The sequence below is a fragment of the Rhinoderma darwinii genome, chromosome 5 (genome assembly GCF_050947455.1).
Source record: "Rhinoderma darwinii isolate aRhiDar2 chromosome 5, aRhiDar2.hap1, whole genome shotgun sequence".
Taxonomy (NCBI): Eukaryota; Metazoa; Chordata; class Amphibia; order Anura; family Rhinodermatidae; genus Rhinoderma; species Rhinoderma darwinii.
The window spans coordinates 268,703,034-268,727,093 of record NC_134691.1 but is presented as its reverse complement, the minus strand read 5'-3'; the positions used below and the strand labels follow the sequence as shown (position 1 = coordinate 268,727,093).

Sequence of the window (24,060 nt, the reverse complement as noted above, 5' to 3'; positions counted from 1 at the left end):
ATTCAAAATAGATGTTACATATTTCAATTGATTTGGCACTCACCCAGGACTCAGAGAATCTATCAATGTGGTCAGCTGTAGTAAAAACAGCGAGCATCCGGTCTCAGGGTCATGTGAAATTAACAATGCAGCAGGATCGGCGGCATAGCAAGTTGCCAAGGCAACAATCTACGTCATGTGATTGCAAAAAGAACATAGTGGGATAACTGTAGACAGCTCCTATGTTTGTCAAGGCTTGCCTGCAAAAAAATATATTACAAATGTCAAACTAAATATCCGGTAATCCCCAGGTAAATGATGATAATTTAATGTAGCAATTAAAACCACGATAGGAGTCTCAGAGATGGGTGAACGACCTTGTTCATAATTCAATTTGAGCGATGTTTATTGATCTACATAAAAATAAAAACATTTTAAAAATTATATTAAATACAGAAATAGAATCAATACAGGTGATCCCCCCAAAAAAATACATAGACATAATATGATCAATATAAAACCCCTTAAAATATATCTAAAACATAAAAAATAAATATAAAGCATAATCTTAGTCGTGTATAAAAATAATAAATGTAACCTCACTACTACTGAAAAGTCCTAGGTCAAAACATATATATAGTGGGACCATCTAGGTTGTAGAGTCAATGGACACCTAAAATTTAGCTAAACGCTCTCAAACCATATTCAAAATTGAGTCCACAAGGTGGAGGAGTATTTAGCCTATTGATCCATTCGATTTCACGTCTTTTAAGCAATTTCTCTCTATCTCCACCACGTCTTAATACAGGTACATGATCTAGATCTAAGTTCCTTACATTCTGGAGAATAATCGGTTACATCCAAAGCTCTCTTGACGCTTTGAAGGCCCCTATCATGACTAATAAAGGTATACAAAGAGTCGACATCAAAAGAGACCAAAAGGGCCCCATCAGGTATAATCAAATCATGTATTTTAGAGAGGAAATCCGTGGTATCCCTAATATGGGATTTCAATTGGTCCATAACGGTGACCTTGTTATCAAACCCGCTGATAAAGAGGGTGCGATTGTCGTTATGCGTCATTTCTATGTTAATGAAATTGAGAGCCAATTGAGTGACTGAGATTTATAAAGCAGTCGCTAGAGATCCTAAATTTGCATTCAATAAAAGATGAAAGCTCTTAGTAGACAACGCATATGTCACTGACTTAATTGATAAAGTATTCCTAAACATCCTGTCACTCCTCTGTTATACTGCCTCCCAAAGATCCATAAAAATTTACAACGCCCGCCGGGGCGCCCTACTCTGTCGGGAAGGGATTCTCTGTTTAGCCCCTCAGCTGTCTTTTTAGACAAATTGCTGAGAAATTTAGCTGTTTCAGCAAAATCATATATTAGGGATACCACGGATTACCTTTCTAAAATACATGATTTGGTTATACCTGATAGGACCTTTTTGGTCTCTTTTGACGTTGTCTCTTTGTATACCTCTAGCAGTCATGATAGGGGCCTTCAGAGCGTCTAGAAAGCTTTGGATGTTACTGATTATTCTACGGAATGTAAGGAATTTGCCTTGGGTCTGTTAGAAGTAATTTTGAGTTGTAGTAATTTTTTATTTGGAGATCAATTTTATGTCCAGCTACGTGGCACGGCAATGGGGTCAAACGTGGCCCAAACTTACGCGAATATATATATGAACGATTTTGAGGAATCTGTCATCTATGTGTCCCACCACTTCTCTAATGATTGGGGGCGGTGGCGATACATAGATGACATATTCCTCATGTGGTCTGGTTCATCTGAAAACTTAGATTCTTTCTTCTGATTGTTTAATTCGGCTGACCGTGACGTTAAGTTCACTATGGTAAAATCCTGTGAGTCTATTCAATTCCTGGATACAACAGTGTATATTAAACATAACTGCCTGTTGACAGACTTATTTATTAAGCTGAAAGATCGCAACAACTTGCTCATGTATGACAGTCAACACCCTAGGAATATGGTCAGATCTCTTCCATATAGCCAGATGTTGAGGGTAAAGAGACTTGTCGATGACGAGTCAGTGTTGACTGACCGATTGAATGAGATGGGACACAAGTTCCGTAAGAGCGAATATCCCAAAAAATTTATTGAAACACAAATAGTCAAGGTTAGAGACACAGATAGGTTCAGCAAGAAGGTATCTGATCACTCTAAAGTGAAACGTATTCCATGTGTTATGACCTTCAATGAAAATAGTCCACAAATTGCTCAGGTCATACGGAAACATTGACCAATGCTTGGTAACTTTTACAATATCCCTTCTTTCCATCTACCTCCTCTTTTTTCATACAGGAGGTCTCTGAACTTTAAGGACAGACTAGTTAGTAATGACATTGGTCCTAAAAGTGAAGTTAGACAAACACATGACTTGACTGTTTGTAAGGGTTGTTATCCATGTTTAGCTTGTGCCAACTGCGAACTGATGTGCAAAGGGGAGGTCATTACTCACCCCACAACCGGTAAGACATATAAGATTCGCCATTATTTGACAAGCAGGTGTGACTTTGTGATGTATGTCTTGATGTGGGTGACACTACCACTGAATATAGGGTCAGACTGAACACGCACAAATCGACTATATACACCCAAAAATTTGAATTTCTGATACCTAGACACTTTTGCAAATTATCACATAGGGTCAACCAACTTGGATTCTGGATTGTAGATCATTTACCTGTATTAAGACGTGGTGGAGATAGAGAGAAATTGCTTAAAAGACGTGAAATCAAATGGATCAATAGGCTAAATACTCCTCCACCTTGTGGACTCAATTTTGAATATGGTTTGAGAGCGTTTAGCTAAATTTTTGGGGTCTATTGGCTCTACAACCTAGATGGTCCCACTATATATGTTTTGACCTAGGTCTTTTCAGTAGTAGTGAGGTTACATTTATTATTTTTATACATGACTAAGATTATGCTTTATATTTATTTTCTATGTTTTAGATATACTTTATAGGGTTTTATATTGATCATATTATGTCACTATGTAATTTTTTGGGGGGATCACCTGTATTGATTCTATTTGTGTATTTAATATAATTTGTATACATTTTTTTTGTTTCTTGTAGCTCGATAAAAATCGATCAAATTGAATTATGAATGAGGTCGCTCACCTATCCCTGAGACTCCTATCGTGGTTTCAATTGCTACATTAAATTATCATCATTTACCTGAGGATTACCGGATATTTAGTTTGACAACTGGTATTTCTAGGTTTTAAATCTTGCAGTCAATATAGTGCCATTTGTATTATATTTAATTGCAGGCACGACTTGACATAAATAGGAGCTGTCTACAGTTATCCCACTATTTAGATTTTCCTATTATATCTCAATATGCTGTCATTCTTTATTCTTTATTAGCGGAGCGATGCTATTTATATTTGCACGCACGCGCTGTTTTATTAAGCTGGGTTCCCTGGACGTTAATGAGGATTATGGATGACGCTGTGGTCATGTGTTCTTTTTGAAATCACATGACGTAGATTGTTGCCTTGGCAACTTGCTATGCCGCCGATCCTGCTGCATTGTTAATTTCACATGACCAGATTCTAGTCATGTGTTTCTGAGACCGGATGCTCGCTGTTTTTACTACAGCTGACCACATTGATAGATTCTCTGAGTCCTGGGTGAGTGATGTTTTTTAGACTTTATTCACAGATTTTTTGGGATGTATTGCTGATATGCCATTAGAACATTTTGAAGAATTATTATGGCAATGTTGTTTCTCTTTTTTAAAAAAAAACATTTCCTGCAATATATTTCTACCTGAATTTTAATCACTATGTTAATTCTTGTCATAATCCCACCCACAAACGTATAAACGTCTGTTATTCACTTATATTTTGATTGACAAAGGCTGCATTGAGCAGCTGAAATGTTGCACTGGGTTTTGCACTGATGGGAGAATAAATCTACCTTTTTTCTGACAACATCTGCTTGGAGTGCCGCCTCTCCTTTTTACTTTTCGTTTGGACATTGGGGGATCTACAAGTTGGTTCCCTGGAGTCTGGCACCCATTTGGGCACTGGAGGCTTATCTTGTTCTGCTGTGCTGCCTCCACTCTTTACCTTTGAACTTAAAGGGAACCTGTCACCAGCATTTCACACATTGAACTTTATTCACCCATCGCTGACCGCTACTGTCAAAGGTTTATTACCGTCATCCCCTCTCCTAAACTCCTCTGACCGTAAATAACGGTCTGCAAACATTTTGCGCCATTTATGGTAATAATCCGGCAGTCTCGTTCGTTCCTCTTCTTATGCCCGCCCACCGCCGAAAACTGGCCCGTCCTGAATGCCAAAATCTCGTCTGAGATAGCACACGTGTCTGTCATGTATGGTCCGATACCCTTCCCTGCTTCGTCCAGGCCTCAAATCTAGTTACCTTGCATGCATCGCTATGGTGTACCATTGTGCGCATGCAGCAGAACAGGACATTAATGCGCAAGAGGGGGATTTCGTGTGTGCTGGGGGGAGGCGAGGAGCTGTCAATCAAAAGTAAGGAGGTGGGGGTTAACTCAGAAATGCTTGAGGAATGAAGATAGGACGCTTTTCAAATTAAGATATGACTCTTTTATGCTCATGAGCATACGGTGCGGGAACACTAAAAAATAGAACACTAAAGGTACAGAGCCTACTTAGAAGATAATTATAGGTTACGTAAAATAGATTTATCACCCACTCCCACCAGGTATTGCTGGTTTAATAGGTGAAATGCTGGTGACAGATTCCCTTTAATTTGAAGAGAAATAGTGTTTGTAGGATTGGTGAATAGGCGTCTAACTTAGATCAAATGTAATCAATATGATCCTGTTAATCCATAATCACCTTGGCCCCACTCTTGTCGGCTGCTTTTGTAATAGTAGCTATTTCTTGATGATGGTTGTAAGTGAATGTGTGAAAGTCCCTTCTGCAATAGTTGCAGTTGTGCTAGACTAAGGTTTTTAGAGTAAATGTTGTTTATTAGAGGCAAGTCAGTACCTGTCACCTCGTCGCCATGTTTGGTCGGCTGGCTCCTATGACATTGCCCATCTTCTTGTCTTCTTCCGGGCGGTTGTCTTCTGCATGATCCTAAAAAATGGCCACAGCTTTGTCTGTGGCTGTCTGAGCTGGATAGAAAGTACTCCAGTGATGCCATACCGTTCTCTGTAATAGCCTCAATTGCGGAAAGTTTTTTCTTTTGGAATCTATATACCGTTTTTTCCTGATAATCTTCAGTTTCTCGTACAAATTTAGCAAATTTCTTTATTTTAGTCTCCGTACGATGATTTGTTTGAACTTTTTCTTTTAGAGAAGAAAATTCCTTGGCTGGCAATGTCGAAGACAATTGCGATTCAGTAGCCCCAACTTTTTCTTTAGATGCTGTAATAGAGTTATTTAAATAGTCCACAAATAGTGTCATCATATCGAATAATCACTTGTTCATGATTTGTTCAAAGGTCAAGCAGTATTCGTCATCATCATTAAAAACGGTAGGGTGAAAAGCCAATCTTGAGGATTCGTTAATGCATGTCTTGATTCGCGTTTATAATCTCTTATTCTGTATTCATTAGGAACTTGTAGAAAATCATTCGAGAGATGAATCTGAGCGAGAACGTTTGCTGATTCTGTTGTGTTGTCGGAAAACACTTCACTGGACATGATTATGCCATTATACAGTTGCGGCTATGGGATTTTATACTGTACTGCGATGTGCATAGACTGTTTTCATATTGAAACATGTGACACAGCACCTTCCGGTCAGGTGATGTGGACGGGGGCATGCTCGTCTGTCATACGCATCAACCAATGCACAGCATGATGGGAATGTCGTCATTATGTAATAATAGCACACGTGACTGACATTGCTCAAACTGTACTGTGGATTGTTTGAAATACATTGAAATTGCAAAAGCAAAATATATGAGTGGCGAGGTCATATTATACAATATTACGGAGCGGAATCCTACTTGTGCACCAACAGAAATGGAGTGTCGTGTATCTCTCCTGTACTATAATATATATATATATATATATATATATATATATATATATATTAGTCTATAATGAAGTAATACAAAATAGAAGAAAAGTTAACCATAGCTTCATCATGCCAATAAGGGCCTATATTTTTATACTATTCTATATGCTATAGCAGCTGACACGTAAGATTAATACCATCGCTCTAGACCTTTGGCAAACATGCTGAAGGGCTACATGGTCAAGCTGTTCTATGACAAGGTTATCTCCCAAGGTGAATACAGATTGGTTTCATTATATTACTGGACCTACAAAAACTGTATTTCTAAGAATGCGCACCTTTTTATTTTCAAGAAACATACCTGGTGTATAATGTCAGACCAAAGATTTATATAGAAAAAAAAAGGAAAGAAATGGAAGAGGTTTTCTGATTTCTGCAAATGCATGTTATTTTTTTTTGTATAATGCAAAGTTAAACAATTTTCCAATGTACTTTCTGTATAAATTCCTCACGGTTTTCAAGATCTCTGCTTGCTGTTATTCCATAGGACACAGGTGCTAGACTGATTACAGCAATCAAAGCTGTGTCTTATAACGAGCTGTGCACGTGTGTGATCATCACCATGTACAAATGTTTATACCTAGACCTACAACTGTCCCGTACTGTAATCATGTTTTCAGTATGTGACAGTAGTTCCACGGAGAGGCAGGGACTCCTACTGTCGTACATAACTATGATGCTAGGAGCCCGGCCCCCTGCAGTGTGTTCGGTCCGGGACTTCCGCCCGAAATACGTTCCGTCCATTACGGACATAACATGGTCGTGTGAATCCAGCCAAAGGGTATGTTCACACGTAGAGTCAAAAACGTCTCAAAATACGGAGCTGTTTTCAAGGGAAAACAGCCCCTGATTTTCAGACGTTTTTTGAGCAACTCCCATTTTTCGCAGCGTTTTTTACGCCCGTTTTGGAGCTGTTTTCATTGGAGTCTATGAGAAAACGGCTCCGAAAACGTCCCAAGAAGTGTCCTGCACTTCTTTTGCTGAGGCTGTAATTTTACGAGACGTCTTTTGACAGCGACGCGTAAAATTACAGGTCGTCGGCACAGTACATCGGCAAACCCATTGAAATGAATGGGCAGATGTTTGCCGACGTATTGGAGCCGTGTTTTCAGGCGTAATTCGAGGCGTGAAACGCCTCCATTACGCCTGAAAATAGGTCGTGTGAACCCAGCCTAAGGGCTTGTCCACATGTAATGGACTGCTGCATATTTTCTGTCTGGAATTGCGGACAGAAAATATGCTGGAGAATACAGTAGCAACAAAGTAGGTGGGATTCAACAAATGTCATCCACACGCTGCGTAAAATTTCCTTGCAGAAATGTATTTATTTATTTTTTGTACGGCAGCATGTCAATTCCTGCTGCGGAAAGTGGACTGAATTGCTAAATTTTTCAGAGGAGATGTCACCATCTCCAAGCATTAAGAAAAACGCAGCAAATTCCAAACCATTTTCTACAGTACAAACCGCAGGAAATTGAGTTTTTCCACAGCGGAATTTCAGCTAGTTTATGCGGAATTGCAGCAATTCCATTACGTGTGGACAAGCCCTTACAATGAAAGTTAATGTTGACTGACTGCAAGCAGAGATCTTGAAAACCATGAGGAATTGCTATAGAAAGCATATTAGAGTATCTATTCAAAAGATTATCATTTATTTGCTGAAATTGGAATAAAGTTTTGCTTTATTTATATGGGCAAATTTCTGCATAGACGTCGTATCAATATTCCCAAGTGGCTCAGGTGACACTTATGTCTTTTGGCATCCTGTATATGGGTTTCGAGCTGTTGCCAGCTGCAGATATTATGTTGTACTAATGGTAATAAGGCAGCCTTAGCGGTACTGAAATTGAAAATTAGACTGGCAGAGTATTAGCGGCATATTTCACACTGAAAATTTCTGGTTGTTTTATTGGTTTTTATTAATATTTTGCTATCATTGTTTACACATATAACATTTGGGGTTTGTTCACATGGGCCGGATTTGCCTGTGGCAAATCTGCCGTAGATTTTTTAGAAAATCCGTGGCTGAAACTCAGATTCGTGACATGGATTGTCCAGCGTTTTCGCACAAAGATTGTAATTCAACGGAGCTAATCCACAGGATTTTACTATGGAATCTGCGACAATAGTGAACATGCTGTCGATTTTAAAATGCATTGCATTAATTAAATATATATATTTTCCTGGGCGTATGAACGGCTTCTAAAAAGCTTCATTCACATGCATTACTGGCGGAATGATAGCGGATTCTACACATAAATCCTAACAGACTTCTGAATGTTAAGAAGTATCCGGCACACAAACAAATGTGGTTAAATTTTTCGGTTTTATTATATTGAATTTGATGCCATGGGCAAGGTGCGTGCAACGTTTCGGTCCACAGACCTTCGTCAGGCACTAGATCCCACTTGGCTTTTGTCTATTCTGTTGTTGAGCGCTGCAGTCAGTATGGCCAAGAACCAAGCGGCAAGCCGCCATACTGACTTCAGCGCTCAACAACAGAATAGACAAACGCCAAGTGGGATCTAGTGCCTGACGAAGGTCTGTGGACCGAAACGTTGCACGCACCTTGCCCATGGCATCAAATTCAATATAATAAAACAGAAAAATTGAACCACATTTGTTTGTGTGCCGGATACTTCTTCACATGTGATTGGGTTGGGACCCTATTCGTGCACCTCCTTTAGTCTTGTGCGCTCTGAACCAATACCGACCAGAGTTCTGAATGTTGTCACATGGCTTTGGCTGCTCCCTATCATATCTTTGACACACTTTTCTTTTTTTTTAATATAATGTAGCTCACTATATATATATATATATATATATATATATATATATATATATATATATATATATATATATATATATATATATATATATATAAAGTAGAGGAAAACACAGCACTCAATGCAAACTGAACATCAGGCCATGTGCACGTTACCAGTAGAAGGATGAATCAATTCCTTAGGTTAGAATACCAAAAGACAAAAGAGCAAGTAACAGCACCAGGACTTCAGCGTTGGGGAGATGTTGGTTTATTCACCACCAGGTGGAAGAGTGAGCAACGTTTCGGTTTAGAAAGGTTCAGGTGTGAACCGAAACGTTGCTCACTCTTCCACCTGGTGGTGAATAAACCAACATCTCCCCAACGCTGAAGTCCTGGTGCTGTTACTTGCTCTTTTGTCTTTTGGTATATATATATATATATATGAACACTGCTCTATATACAGTATTAGGGTATGTTCACGCGCAATGTTTTCAGACGTAATTCGGGCGTTTTACGCCTCGAATTACGCCTGAAAAAACGCCCTAATACGCCTACAAACATCTGCCCATTGCTTGCAATGGGTTTTACGGCGTTCTGTTCCCACGAGGTGTCATTTTACGCGTCGCTGTCAAAATACGGCACGTAAAAAGACGCCCGCGAAATGCATGTCACTTCTTGGGCCGTTTTTGCAGTTTTTCATAGACTCCATTGAAAAACAGCTCCAATAACGGCCGTAAAATTTCTACAAAAACGTCTGAAAATCAGCAGCTCCGTATTTTCAGAAGTTTTTGGTCACTGCGTGTGAACATATCCTTAGTCCTATGGCCATAGATAGTACTTTACAATCTGAGCTTAAAGGGTGCAATGCAGCATGAACACGTCATGAAACGTTTTGGACTGGCCAGTCTAAAATAATACCACTTTGAATGAATTCTAATTTCCATTGTATGACGGCAAACTACTCAATTATTAGCTGTTAGTTATGATGAGGTTTGCCTTTCTATAGTTCATCTTATTTTTAACGACACAGGGTCCATTCTAGTTAGGCTCCTGAGGTTAGAGTTAGGGCATGGCCAGACGTGGCGGGAATTGCTCTGGAAATCCAATTCCGCTGCAGAGCATAGGCTGCGGTGCGGAATTTGGTGTCCACAGCATACAATGGTTGTTGCGGACGTGTGGCGGACTGGTTGTGGACTCATTGCGGAATTTCTCCATTGACTTCAATGGAGATTCAAAATTCCGCAATGAAGTCCGCAGATGTTATGTAGATGTTATGTGTGCTGCGGAGCGTATTGGTTTTTTAACATGACATTTCTTCATTCTGGCTGGACCTATGTATTTCTAGGTCTACAGCCAGACTGAGGAAGTCAATGGGGCTCCCGTAATTACGGGTGACTACGTGTGTGCACCCATAATTACGGGTGGCTACGTGTGTGCACCCATAATTACGGGTGACTACGTGTGTGCACCCGTAATTACGGGAGCGTTGCTAGGCGACGTCAGTAAATAGTCACTGTCCAGGGTGCTGAAAGAGTTAAGCGATCGGCAGTAACTGTTTCTGCACCCTGGACAGTGACTACCGATCACAATATACATCAACCTGTAAAAAAAATAGAATTTCATACTTACCGAGAACTCCCTGCTTCTTCCTCCAGTCTGGCCTCCCGGGATGACGTTTCAGTTTAAGTGACGGCTGCAGCCAATCACAGGCTGCAGTGGTCACATGGACTGCCGCGTCATCCAGGGAGGTCGGGCTGGATGCCGAAAGAGGGACGCGTCACCAAGACAACGGCCGGTAAGTATGAAATTCTTTTACTTTCACTAGGGAAAGTGCTGTCCCTTCTCTCTATCCTGCACTGATAGAGAGAAGGGAAGTACTTTCACCTCAATACGCAACGGCTAGTCTGTATCAATTTAATGCCCATTTTGGGCAGATCCGCAACAGAATCTGCAACGCAGATTCTGTGCGGCATTGATGCGGACAGTTGCGGAAGAAATCCGCCACGTCTGGACATGCCCTAAAAGTAATAGAGGATGTTAGTAATGTACACATAACAGCTAAGAAAGCGAAAACTGAAAAACATGTCTTTATTATGGGCAGAATAAAGATATTAATTGACGTTCTATGTATTGTCCACTGTGGTGGACTTTCTTTAAATATTTATCAGGGAGGTCTAGCCCTTCATTATTGCTGACCTCTCACCTCAAATCATAACATAATATACAACCCAAGAGCCAATTTAACATTTCTTTATAATTGTATTTGTAAAAAAGGCAAGATACTTCCATAGCTCAGTAGACATAAATTTATAGTCAGTATACCTTTAAAAAGTTAATGTTCAGTCTTGCCCCACCCATTATAGAATGGATAACATCCTTCACTTATGGCAGGTTGCGTGGTCCTACAGAGGGAGAGCTGTTCTTTGTAGCCGCTCTCCACTCTGGCTAATGAATTTGGGTCCTGAACAGGGGAACGCCCTCTGTCAAATGTAGATTTCTCCAGTAATTATTGAAATGTTACTCACATAATCTTTGTAGCCACATACAATTTTTCTATCAAATTATGCAAATAGTGTCTTTATAACCTACACCAAAATAAAGTAGTTTCATATGTTACAGGGCTGGTGTAATAGTGGGGTTCACTGGCTGATGGCACCCACTCTTACTACCTCCTTTATCTTAGGGCCACTAGGGTTATGCCTAGTTTCCCCTACCTTTCTCTTGTATTAACGCCAATCTAATAGCTTTGCAGCTAAGTAAGTGTATACGACTGTATACTAAATCAATTTATATTTATTAATACACACAGTAGATAGATATAAAATACACCAAACACAGTAAATAATCACAGTAAAGCATCAATGTATCCCAATACACATAACAACTTAATATGTATTGAATACACCGACACTACACGTGGCACAGTATTATAAACAAGGTATCACAATTCTATTCTATACCACCATCCACTTATCTAAACATACAGACTAGTTACAGTGCACTCACTCATTTGTGCTTCTGTGACCCGCCCCCACCTGGCACTAACTTTCCCTATACACTCAAGGGGTTAAATACCAGGGGAAATCTGTATACCAGGGAAGGAAAAAGGTAACCAGGGGAAGTAGGGGTTATGGGGAGAAGGGTAGGAGAGGGGAGAGAGAGGGGGATGATACTTAGCGGTGCATGGGGTCCTTTGTAGGGGTGCAGGGAGACAGGAGGTCTGTTGGTCTGTGGTGGGGAGCAGGAAACAAGACAGCTTCTGTGATGGGTGCAGGAAGTGAGAGAGGGATCAGCATGCCTGTTGCCCCTCTTATACCTTGTCCATGCACATCTGTGTGACATCACATGCTCATGCACGTGAAAGGGGGGCATGGGGCAGTTTATGGCTCCCCCCCATGGAATCTCATTACCTTGGCAAGGGGGAGGGCAGGCAGTGGGAATGCATTGGATGTGTCCACTGTCTTTTCCCCCTCCCCTGGAGGGCAGAGATACACACCTATCTCTGGAGGTATAACTGCACTCACATGTACATAGATATAAATATATAGAACACCCCTTTACATTATACCTGTAGACAGCAATGAGCACAACTTTCTAGCATATATCACATCTTAATTCTGTCCCTATGGACTAATTATGGGAGCACATTGGGGGGATGGGTGCCACAGTAGAGTTGTAGGAGTGCCTATTCTATAACATAGGTACTTCTGTACACAGTGGATTATTAAATCAATAATTAACCAGGGTGTTCTCTTACAGCTCTCCCCGCAGACCCTGTGTTCATTGTAGGAGAGGGGCAGAATCAGGATGGGGTATATATAAGTTGTACCCATCACCATTGCTGCTTATGGGGCACCCTTTTAAGAAAGTGTGTCTTGGTATGTATAGTATAAAATGTACAATTTGCCTAACTGGAACAACCCTTGTCCATATGCACTATTATAACACATGGACGTCATAAAGGGCTCGAGACTCCCCACTATTAGCAAACAGAGAGCAACTAGAAAGAACAGTTCCCTCTTTGAAAGACTTGTTTTACATGATCATTCATTCATTAGAATGCTGGCCGTGTAATACTTAATTTAGCCTGCAGTGGCCGCTGCAGTGAAAATGCGCAGTTGCAGGCTTTGAGCTGATTGTTTGAGTAATGTCTGGCAGTTTGGCTGCTAGGGATACAATGCATGACAACCACAGGTTTTTCAATGGTGTTCTCATACAACATGTCCCTAGCAACTTGCCCCTCTGATTACTCAGGTATTCAGCTCAAGGCAGAATTGTCAATGAAGAGGGAAGAGAAGGGGCAAGAAGGGTTAGCAGGGTATTATCCACTTCTGTGTCTTTTACTACCATGTCAACCATATTATTGTAAAAAAAAAAAAATATTTAGCAAAAAAACATATTTTTTTATGTAAATGCCACAATCTGAAAACAAAATAACAAAGTAATTAAACAAAATACTGTAATGTAATCTAATGTGTGTATTTTCAGCTGTTTCTTCAGATAAAAAAACAATACCACAATGAGAAGTCTTCTACAGTCTTTTGTCACTTAAGGGCCATTAATCATATTTTAGCATGATTTACGACTACCAAGGTCTCAACCTGATGAAGTTGTCAAAAATCCTCAAAATACCTTGACTGCGTGCAAGGTTGATTTTTCATTTTTTTTTTCAGGTTCAGGACAATGCTACAATATTTGCAATTCAACTTGGCTATTAAATAAAAATAAATATATATGACAATATAATATACAGCAATAGTAATACTGACTGGTAGTATAAACCCCTGTGCACACAGAGTTTTTTGTAGGCAGAAAAAATCTGCCTCAGAATTCCTTCAGGAATTTTGAGTCAGATTTTGAATTGCATGCATTTTTTTTTCAGTGTTTTTTCACTGTGTTTATATTGGCTGTGGCAAGTAAAGCTGATGCAAGGACTGTAGGCAAAAAAATGCCTCCCATTGATTTCAATGGGAGGTCAGATGTGGAAACCGAAGCAGGAAAGGACATGCCACTTTTTTTCCCCGCGAGAGATTGAAAGCCGCCTGTGGAAAAAAAACACCTCTGCCTCCAATTGAAAACAATGGGGACATTTTTTGGCGCTGACTCCGACACGGTTTCTGTGTCAAAATCAGTGCCAAAAACTGTGTTAACTGACCCTAAAGGTCCACTGCTCCATGTAGGATACATTTTTTACACTTGTGTATAATATAAAATGGATCAGTCATTAACCCCTTAGCGGCCAGCCTATTTTAGGCCCTAATGACCCAGCAATTTTTTTTGTTTTTCTATAGTCGCATTCAAAGAGCTAGAACTTTTTTTGTCGACATAGCTGTATGAGGACTTGTTTTTCGCAGGATTAGTTGTACTTTGTATTTTTTTCGGGGGAATAGAAAAAAAACCTGAAATTCCGCCATTGTTCCATGCTTTTTTAATTGACGCCATTCACTGTGCGGCGTAAATAACACGTTACCTTTATTCTATGGGTTGGTACGATTACGACGATACCACATATGTATAAGGTTTTTTATGTTTTACGACTTTTGAAAAATAAAAACACTTTTGAACTAAAATTATTTGTTTTTGCATCGTCACTTCCAACAGTCGTAATTTTTTAATTTTTCCGTCAATGTAGTGATTTTTTTTTTTTTTTTTTTTGGCGGGATGATTTTTTTACGGTGTTCACCTTGTGGTTTAAATTACATATTCACTTTATTGTTTGAGTCATTACAGTGGTGGCAATACCATATATGTGTACTTTTATTTATTTTTTTACACTTTTACTAAATAAAACCACTCTTTATGGAAAAAAAATGGATTTATTTTTTTACTGTAATTTTTATTAATAATTTTTATTTCACGTTACTTATTTTTTTAGTCCCACTAGGGGACTCTACTATGCAATCTTTAGATCGCTGCTATAATACTTTGGTATACTTAGTATACCAGAGCATTATTCTAATAGGCATATGCCCAGGGCAGACCTGGGGGCTTTTATCAGGCCCCCGGCTGCCATGGCTCCCCATCGAAGGCCCACAATTGCATTTGCTCCCTCCCTCCCTCCCTCTGTAAACAAGTTAAATACCGCGGTCGCTATTCACCGAGGCATTTAACGGGTTAAACGGCCGCGATTGAAGTAAACTTCAATCGTGGTCGTTGGAGCAGGAGCCCGGCTGTCATCAGACAGCCAAGCCCCGGCACCAGCCTGCATGGGATACCCGTGGAGGACTTAGACTGGGTCGTCGGGAAGAGGTAGCGGCCTAGCCTAAGGCCCCTTAGTGACCGCCGTGAAAAGGGAGTATTGGTGGTCACTAAGGGGTTAAAGATGGTCTATCATCCAGATAAAGCCATCTTGAGGGAGTTTCATGTAAAAATCTGATACCAACGAGGCCATTCTCTCAGCGATGGGGAAGATGGTGCAATGAGGTATTCCCAGATGTTAGAAAACTGTTTATATTAAGGTAAATTGAGGAAAAAACATTTTTTTTTCCTTCTCTGCTCTGTTTTTACTCTTTCTTGGGATGGGGGAAATTGTTATTTGTAGTGTGTTTTGCAAAATGTGAAGTAATTATACACCTGAAAATTTTGTATTGAAAATTGTACTAAATAAAATAATAAAATATAAAAAAAAGATGGTCTATCATCAGAACAGTGTTTTGATATGTGTCTGTAGAAATCATTTTAGAATAGTATAATAAATATATTTTCACTGTTCTTTGTTTGGTTACGGTCTAAAATGATGATCCACATAAATTAAGAATATGGCTTATGATCTTTATTCAACATGGTACTACGGTAATTTTATAAGTGAGTTTTATATTCATTTCTATGATGGTTAAATAATCCAAAATACTTGATAATCTAGAATTTATTCGGTCGCACGTACGCCGGATAAAGGATTTTTGCTGTACATATAACATGTAATTTACAGGGGTTATACATTAATCATTACCAGTCATATAATAATTGCATTAGGTGCTACAATCTCAAATATACTAAAAATTATAGTCATACTGGTTTATTTAAAATTTCATGTTACAAAATGTAGCACTGATTTTGACATTTTATATATATATATATATATATATATATATATATATATCTATATATATATATATAGATATATATAGATATATACTATACATCAATAAATTACATTACAGTTATACTGTACGCATAGGCTTAGAACAACAATCACATCTGATCTGGAATGTAAACTTGACATTGCACACTTAAATAGACATTATGAAATGATTTGTTTTGAAAACCAATGAATTTAATTACTGTATGTTATATAGGGCTGTTCTTGCTTACCCAAACAAATGTAATCCCTTCAAAGGAATGGCATATTGCTTTGAAATTAAGCAAAATTGGAGGAAGTATTTTTTTTATGTATCGTTGGGTATTTCTTTTAAATTGAGAATAAGACACAAACAGACTTTTACAAATGGACCGTTTTACTAATGAAAGTCCCGCCATTGACACCGTATAGCTGTACAATTGTATCAATCACAAAATAATAATGCAGATTGCTATTTTTCCTTCATTTTTTATACCTCCTTACCACACTATTTTCCTATCCCTGCACAGTGGGCAGAGGGCACATGACACAGAGCATGCTCACTACATGCCTATAGAAGCTAATAGGTTGTTTTCTTTTACTTTTCTTATGTCCAAGTGGCTGATGTATGGCCTCATGCACACAACCGTAGCCATGTGCACGGCCGTGATTTTCGGGCCGGCCGGCTGCGGACTGTCAGCCGCGAGCCGTCCGCAAATCGCGGGACATGCACATGGCCGCGGCCATTATTTTCAATGAACCCGGACCGCAGAACACGGCCGTAATAAGACAGGTCCGTTCTTTCTGCGGTGCGGGCTCCCGGGCCGTGCACGGACCGTAAAAACTATGGTCGTGTGCATGGCCCCATAGAAATGAATGGGGCCGCAATTCTCCCGTGGATTTTCGGGGGAATTGCGGCCACAAACGCACGTTCGTGTGCATGGGGCCTAAAGCAAACCTCTGGAGTTGCTGTTTACAGTTTAGAGCAATGTGTTGCCATATTTATGTAACAAACATAGAATTCCGTTTGAAAAAAGAAAAGAAAAAAGGGCTTACTTGGCCGTCCCTGTGCGCCCCATATGAATGGAGTGGTACTGTGCATGTTTGGCCAAACCTCTATTCATTTTCTACAAGGCTGCCGGAGATAGCCGAGCGGCAGCCCTATAGAAAGTGAATGGAGCGATGGCTGAGCATGCACAGTACCACTCCATTCATATGGGACGCACAGGGACGGCCAGGTAAGCCCACTCTGTGCATCGGTGGGAATCCCAGCGGTTGGACCACCACCGATCAGATTTTTATCCACAAGTTAGGTGATAAATATTGATTATGGGAAAACCCCTTTAAGACTCTCAATAGCATTTTTGTTTCATTTTATTGTACATTATATTTCTATTATTGTTTTATGTCACTTATGCATTAAAAGTCTTTAACAACAGCAAACTTAAAATGCATCAGTGCTTTTCCTGTCTGTCATAAATATTGAATTAATTTCTTTCTGTCATTTATAATAATTACGTCATCCATCCGTTTCTGGCTTCTCAGCAGATAAATACTTCTGGACATTCCAAATAGTTGAGTCTTCAGTTGTCACAAACTTTACGTCAATCAGTCTAAAAGTGATACTACAGCACGTACATAATGTACTATTGGTGGAACGCATTCATGTTTCATCTGTGAAACTGGTTATTTGTGTCTACCCTTTCACTTCAAATGATGACACAATAAATGGCATTTATAAATGAGAAGATGTCGAACCAGTCTACTTTCCATCTTTTCTTCCTTTATATCACCATGTATCTGTTGTTTTATGGGTCTTTAATGGGAGATTCATTGTCTCTGAGTTCCTGATATGTTTTGTCTTTAATTTTTAGGGCAGTGACCTTGATTGTAGAATACAGGAAATCAAGAATAAGGGTGAAATATTCCCTGAAGATCAAGTGACAGAATGGTTTATCCAACTACTCCTTGGAGTCCAATACATGCATGAGAGGTAAATTTGTTTTTAATTTTGCATTAATACGTAAGTCTCTGTCTGTTATATTTTTAGCTTTTCAAATTTTTATTTAATTTTTTTAATTTTCCCCAACACAAAAAAAGTCCCCTACTCGCTAGATTCCCTGATATGGATGAGAGTATCAGTTGCTAATTTATTTTCCCGTTCTGCCAAAAGCATTCCGGTTCAAGCATCAGTTGCAATCTTCTATCCCAATGTTCTACAACCCTATGTTTCCTGCTGGGCCTTTCAACAAAGTGATTTCTTGTGGTGGCATTCTAAAAAACTACTTAGGGTACATGATTTTCATTAGAGGGGTGCGGAAAAATAAAATAGATAAATAATATTTTTTTTACTAAAAATACTCCTAAATATCTTCCCAAGATACTTGTTTTATCAAGAGTGTATACATTGTGGGTCACTAGAATGGCCGCCGTCACGGAATTGTTTTGTATATGCATTAGAACAGCGTGCCGCAGCTGCTGTCCGGTATGTGCGTTCACTTTGCAGCTGCCAGTCATCCTGAGCAAGAAGAAGCAGTTTCTCTTCGATCGAGCGGCTTATCGTCACAAAACCCGTCCTAATGCTTTTTAGGTCGGGTTTCAAACACAATTATATGACGTCAGACATTTTCCTGACCCACAATGTTTACCCCTTGACTAAACAAGCATCTTTGGATAAATAAAGGTATTTAGGAATTTGTAAAGAATTTGCACAGATCATACTATGTACCCACGAGGTACCATCCATCCAAAAGTATTACCTTTCTGTTTCAGGGGATGCACAACCACGGGTACCATGTATCACACTTGATGGTCATGTCCAATAGTTTCCTGATGTTGGACTCGTGTAACTAATTTGATAATAGAGGTAATGGGATGAGTTTGCTCAAAATTTCCTACAATTTGTCTCCGAGGAGACAAACCTATGAATTTGTCTAATCCACTTTTTAAGTTGTCTCAGTTTATATTCCTAGCAGCAAGGATACACGTTGCTTCCAAATAAAAAAACCTCCATCCTACAATTCCTTATTGATATTGCACGAATTAACAATATTATGCCTTGTGAAAAGCCTCCTGCCATCTGACCTGAACAATTAGATGAGATATGGTCGACATGGATGTCCTGCTCTCATTAGATATACGCTACTATATCTCTCTGCAACTTAATAACATCTTTAAACAGGTTTTCTGACTGTGGGGTCGGGAGGAGATTTCTAATGTTTACTTCTCGGGATTTAATCAATAATCTTCCAATGATCTCCTGCACAGTTGCTCCTTATGTAATTACGGTGATTAATTGCTCCCTTCATTGTGATAATTTTTGATAATATCTTGATAATTTATAATGTGTCATTTTTTATTTAGTAAAAATGTATATGTTTGATACTAAAATACAAGAAAACAGAACCCTGTTTTTTTCTGCATATTAAAAATAGTTATGTGTTACTTTTCTAGAATTCAATCATTTATGGACATGTTTAACTGCAATAACAAATAATTTTTTCTTTTTTCAGAAACTTTTTATTGTAAATATAGGTTAGATTTTATACTTAAAAGAAATCTGTCTCATTAAACAGGCTGTCCCATCTGCGGGCAGCATGATATAGAGCAAGACAAGCTGAACAGATTGATATACAGTATGTTGGAAAAGGTTCAGGATAACCTGTAATTTATTGATTTAAATTCCTGATTACTTTGGGCTAAGGAGTCCAGTGGGCGGTCTTACTCAGTGATTGGAAGCTATTTCTGTATGCACACTAATACTGGGAACAGCGGCGTAACTAGGAAAGACTGGGCCCCATAGCAAACTTTTGACTGGGGCCCCCCCTCCCCTGGGTGTCTCACAACCCCCCCCCTTGTAGATAGTGCCTTTTTTACAGCCCCCTCTGTAGATAACGCCATACAGCCCCCCTGTAGATAACGCCATACAGCCCCCCTGTAGATAACGCCATACAGCCCCCCTTGTAGATAACGCCATACAGCCCCCTCTGTAGATAACGCCATACAGCCCCCCTGTAGATAACGCCATACAGCCCCCATGTAGATAACGCCATACATCCCCCCCTGAGGGGGCTGTATGGCGTTATCTACAGGGGGAGGGCTGTATGGCGTTATCTACAGGGGGGACTGTATGGCGTTATCTACAGGGGGGACTGTATGGCGTTATCTACAGAGAGGGCTGTATGGCGTTATCTACAGAGGGGGCTGTATGGCGGTATCTACAGGGGGCTGTGTGGCGTTATCTACAGGGGGCTGTGTGGCGTTATCTACAGGGGGGACTGTATGGCGTTATCTACAGTGGGGGCTGTATGGCGTTATCTACAGTGGGGGCTGTATGGCGTTATCTACAGGGGGGACTGTATGGCGTTATCTACAGGGGGTCTGTATGGCGTTCCCTACAGGGGGGCTGTATGGCGTTCCCTACAGGGGACGACGACGCTGTATGGCGTTCCCTACAGGGGGGGCTGTATGGCGTTCCCTACAGGGGGGGCTGTATGGCGTTCTCTACAGGGGGGCGCTGTATGGCGTTCCCTACAGGGGGAGGGCTGTATGGCGTTATCTACAGGGGGGACTGTATGGCGTTATCTACAGGGGGGACTGTATGGCGTTATCTACAGAGGGGGCTGTATGGCGTTATCTACAGAGGGGGCTGTATGGCGTTATCTACAGGGGGCTGTGTGGCGTTATCTACAGGGGGGACTGTATGGCGTTATCTACAGTGGGGGCTGTATGGCGTTATCTACAGTGAGGGCTGTATGGCGTTATCTACAGGGGGGACTGTATGGCGTTATCTACAGGGGGTCTGTATGGCTTTCCATACAGGGGGGCTGTATGGCGTTCCCTACAGGGGACGACGACGCTGTATGGCGTTCCCTACAGGGGGGGCTGTATGGCGTTCCCTACAGGGGGGGCTGTATGGCGTTCCCTACAGGGGGGGCTGTATGGCGTTCTCTACAGGGGGGGGCGCTGTATGGCGTTCCCTACAGGGGACCCTGTATGGCGTTCCCTATTGGGGGGGCTCTGTATGGCGTTCCCTACAGGGGGGGCTGTATGGCGTTCCCTACAGCCCCCCTGTAGGTAACGCCATACAGCCCCCCCTGTAGAGAACGCCATACAGAGCCCCCCCTGTAGGGAACACCGGCGCTCCATTCATTTCTACGGAGCTGCCGACACAGACCCTGGAAGTCCGAGGTTTGTGATGGAGAACTTCAGGGGACTTTCAGTCCCCCGTTCTCCCTATTAATGCCAGCGATCACACATGTATCCCCTATCCTGTGGAGAGGGGATACATGTCTTTTGTTTAATGGCAGAGCGGGGAGATACCTCCCTGCTCTGCCGTAGTGTTCAGTGACGTCCCGCTGTAGCAGCCATAGCGGCAGCTAGCGGAGCCTCTGGCCATGGAGGGGGCCCGTGCCGGCGGGCGACACGGGCCCCCCCAATGCCGCGGGCCCCATAGCAGCCGCTACTGCTGCTACGGCGGTAGTTACGCCACTGACTGGGAAGGTTGTCAATCAATGGATGAGCCCACCCTCTTGACTCTTTAGCCCACAGTGAGCAGCGATTTAACCAGTTAGTGACTCCCAATATGCCTTTTCACGGCGGTCACTAACGGGCCTTAGGCTAGGCCGTGACCTTTTCACGGTGGCCTAGTCTAAGTCCTGCACTGTGTTTTCATTGCAGGCTGGAGCACACCAGCCTAATGGCAGCGAGCGAAGTTTCCATCAATCAGGATAATTTAACCCCTTAGATGCCGAGGTCATTAGCGACTCCGGCATCAAAGTGGTTTACAGAGAGAGGGGGCTCCCTTAATCACCCATCGGTAGCCCGCAAATGCGATTGCGGGCCTCTGATGGGTTGCCATGGCAGTCGGGGGCCTAACACAGGCCCCCAGGCCTGCCCTGACTGTATGCCAGGGGCATGGCCTAATAGATTGCCTGTCAGTTGTACACTGACAGGCAATAATGCTTTGATATACTATGTGTAAAAAAGCATTATATAAGCAATCAAAAGATTAAAAACCTTTTTTTTTGCCATAAAAAGTGTTTTTATTTAGTAAAAGTGTAAAAAAGAAATAATAATATAAATATATGGTATCACCACGATTGTAATGATCCAAAAAAAGTTAACATGTAATTTAAACCGCAAGGTGAACGCTGTAAAATAAAAAAAACTCGAAAAAAACAACAGCGGAATTGCTATTTTTTCCATTACCCCCTAAAAAGTAATAATAAAAGTTAATCAATAAGTCCCATGTACCCTAGAAAAGTACTAATGAGAACGATGCCTCGTCCTGCAAAAATCGAGCTCACATATGGCTACAGTGACAAAAAAGAAAAAAGTTATGTCTCTTGGAATGTGATGATACAAAATCAAAGAACAGTTTTTCTTGGGCAAAAGTAGTAAAACAGAAAAAAACTATACATATTTGGTATTGCCGTAATCATACCGACCCATAGAATAAAGGTAACATGTTATTTATGCCTCATGGCGAACGGAGTATATGTAAAATGCATAGAACAATGGCAGAATTGCTGTTTTATTTTCTATCCCCCCAAAAAAATGTTTATAAAATTTAATCAAAAGATTATATGTAGCCCAAAACAGTGCCATTGAAAAATACAACTAATCTGGCACAAAACAAGCTCTCATGCAGCTATTTCGATTGAAAAATAAAAAAGTTACAGCTGTTTGAATGCGATAATGGAAAAACGAAAAAAAAAAATTGCTTGGTCAGTAATGCTTTAAATAGGCTGGTCCCTAAGGGGTTAAATAAATGAATTACAGATTATCCTGAACCTTTTCCCACAGAACTATACATCAATCTATAACATAATGCCCACCAGTTGGACAACATGCTCGACATGACAGGTTCCCTTTAAATGGTTGCTAACTGTGAATGTAATGATATACCCGATATACTGTACACCTGTTTTTATCTTTGACCATCTCACATAAATGACATGTATACAAATTCTATAGCGATACATTATGCAGCTGTGCAATTGCAATAATTCTCAAAAATCTCAGTATTCCAGCACCACGGACGAGGATAATATACTGTATAAGGCCCTGATTCACACTAACGTGTTAAACGTCCGTGGGATGGCCGTTGAAACAGCGGCCGTCCCACGGACCTATGTAATTCAATGTGGCTGTTCACACAGCCATTGTTTCAACGGACCGTGTGAAGGGTCCGCGTGAATATAGGACATGTCCGTTCTTTTCACGCATCACGCATCCCTCCATAGACTCTCAACTATGGGGGATGCGAGACATCGCGTCCCGCAGCGCTGAGCACGGATGCACCTCGGACGTGAAAAACTGCAGTTTTTCACGTCCGAGATGCGCAGCGCTCGTGTGACTCAGGCCTCAGGGTACTAGGAAACTATTTCACTATCCTCTTTATCACACAATAATGTTGGCCTTTGCATATACAAATCCGTTGGTTGGAAGTTGAAGACCCACCCAATATTTCTTTTTTATATACTGTCACAATACAGATGAATATATACTACAGTTTGTAGGCAAATATTCCCTGTTTCTTTCAGCTACAATTTTAACAGATCATCTTCAAAGAAAGTGCTCGTTGGTCCTAAAATTAGACAATTCTGACCATTAATAAGTGATGAAAGTGCTAACATGTGCACTTACATTATATCTATAATAAAAATACCCTTTCTGAATGTATGACGTCTTATTAAATATATTTTCTTGAATCCAAGATGTAACTACTAAAATCATAGAATTTACAAGCAGTCAGAACAATCCCTTTAAGTGCAATTCACCTTTCCTAAAATCAGAATGATATTTGCATGGTAGGATTGTTCCGATCATATCAAATATTTTTGTATATGTGTGGTTAAGATGCGACACTTATGGAATTGCTTGTCTTATTATGGCCAAATCTTGGTCACTGAAAAAATTCTTAAAATCTCCAACCTTTAAGTAATACTTATAGAAATCTAAAGCTGAAAATATTCATTGATTCCTCAAGTATTAGTAAACCTAATACTCTATTTACATCTTCAGTTTTTTTAGTTCTTCTGTCCGTTGACTTTAATGGGTACTTTTGGGTTTCCGTCACTTTACTGGAAGAATTAGTGCTGCATGCTGCACTATTTCTTCCTGAATTTTTCACCAGAATGGCAATGGAGGCCCCAACGGTACCTCTGATGCTGATGTGAACAGAGCCTTA

The 24,060-nt window shown here is 40.5% G+C and overlaps 1 protein-coding gene across 3 annotated transcripts in view; it reads left to right on the top strand.

Moving 5' to 3' along the window:
• NEK11 (NIMA related kinase 11) overlaps positions 1–24,060 on the top strand; it is a 272,607-nt gene that overhangs the window by 111,837 nt on the left and 136,710 nt on the right. For all 3 annotated transcript variants that reach the window (XM_075827127.1, XM_075827126.1, XM_075827128.1), the window contains exon 4: positions 17,741–17,859. In XM_075827127.1, coding sequence (XP_075683242.1) covers positions 17,741–17,859 — 119 coding nt within the window. The remainder of the gene's footprint in view (positions 1–17,740; positions 17,860–24,060) is intronic.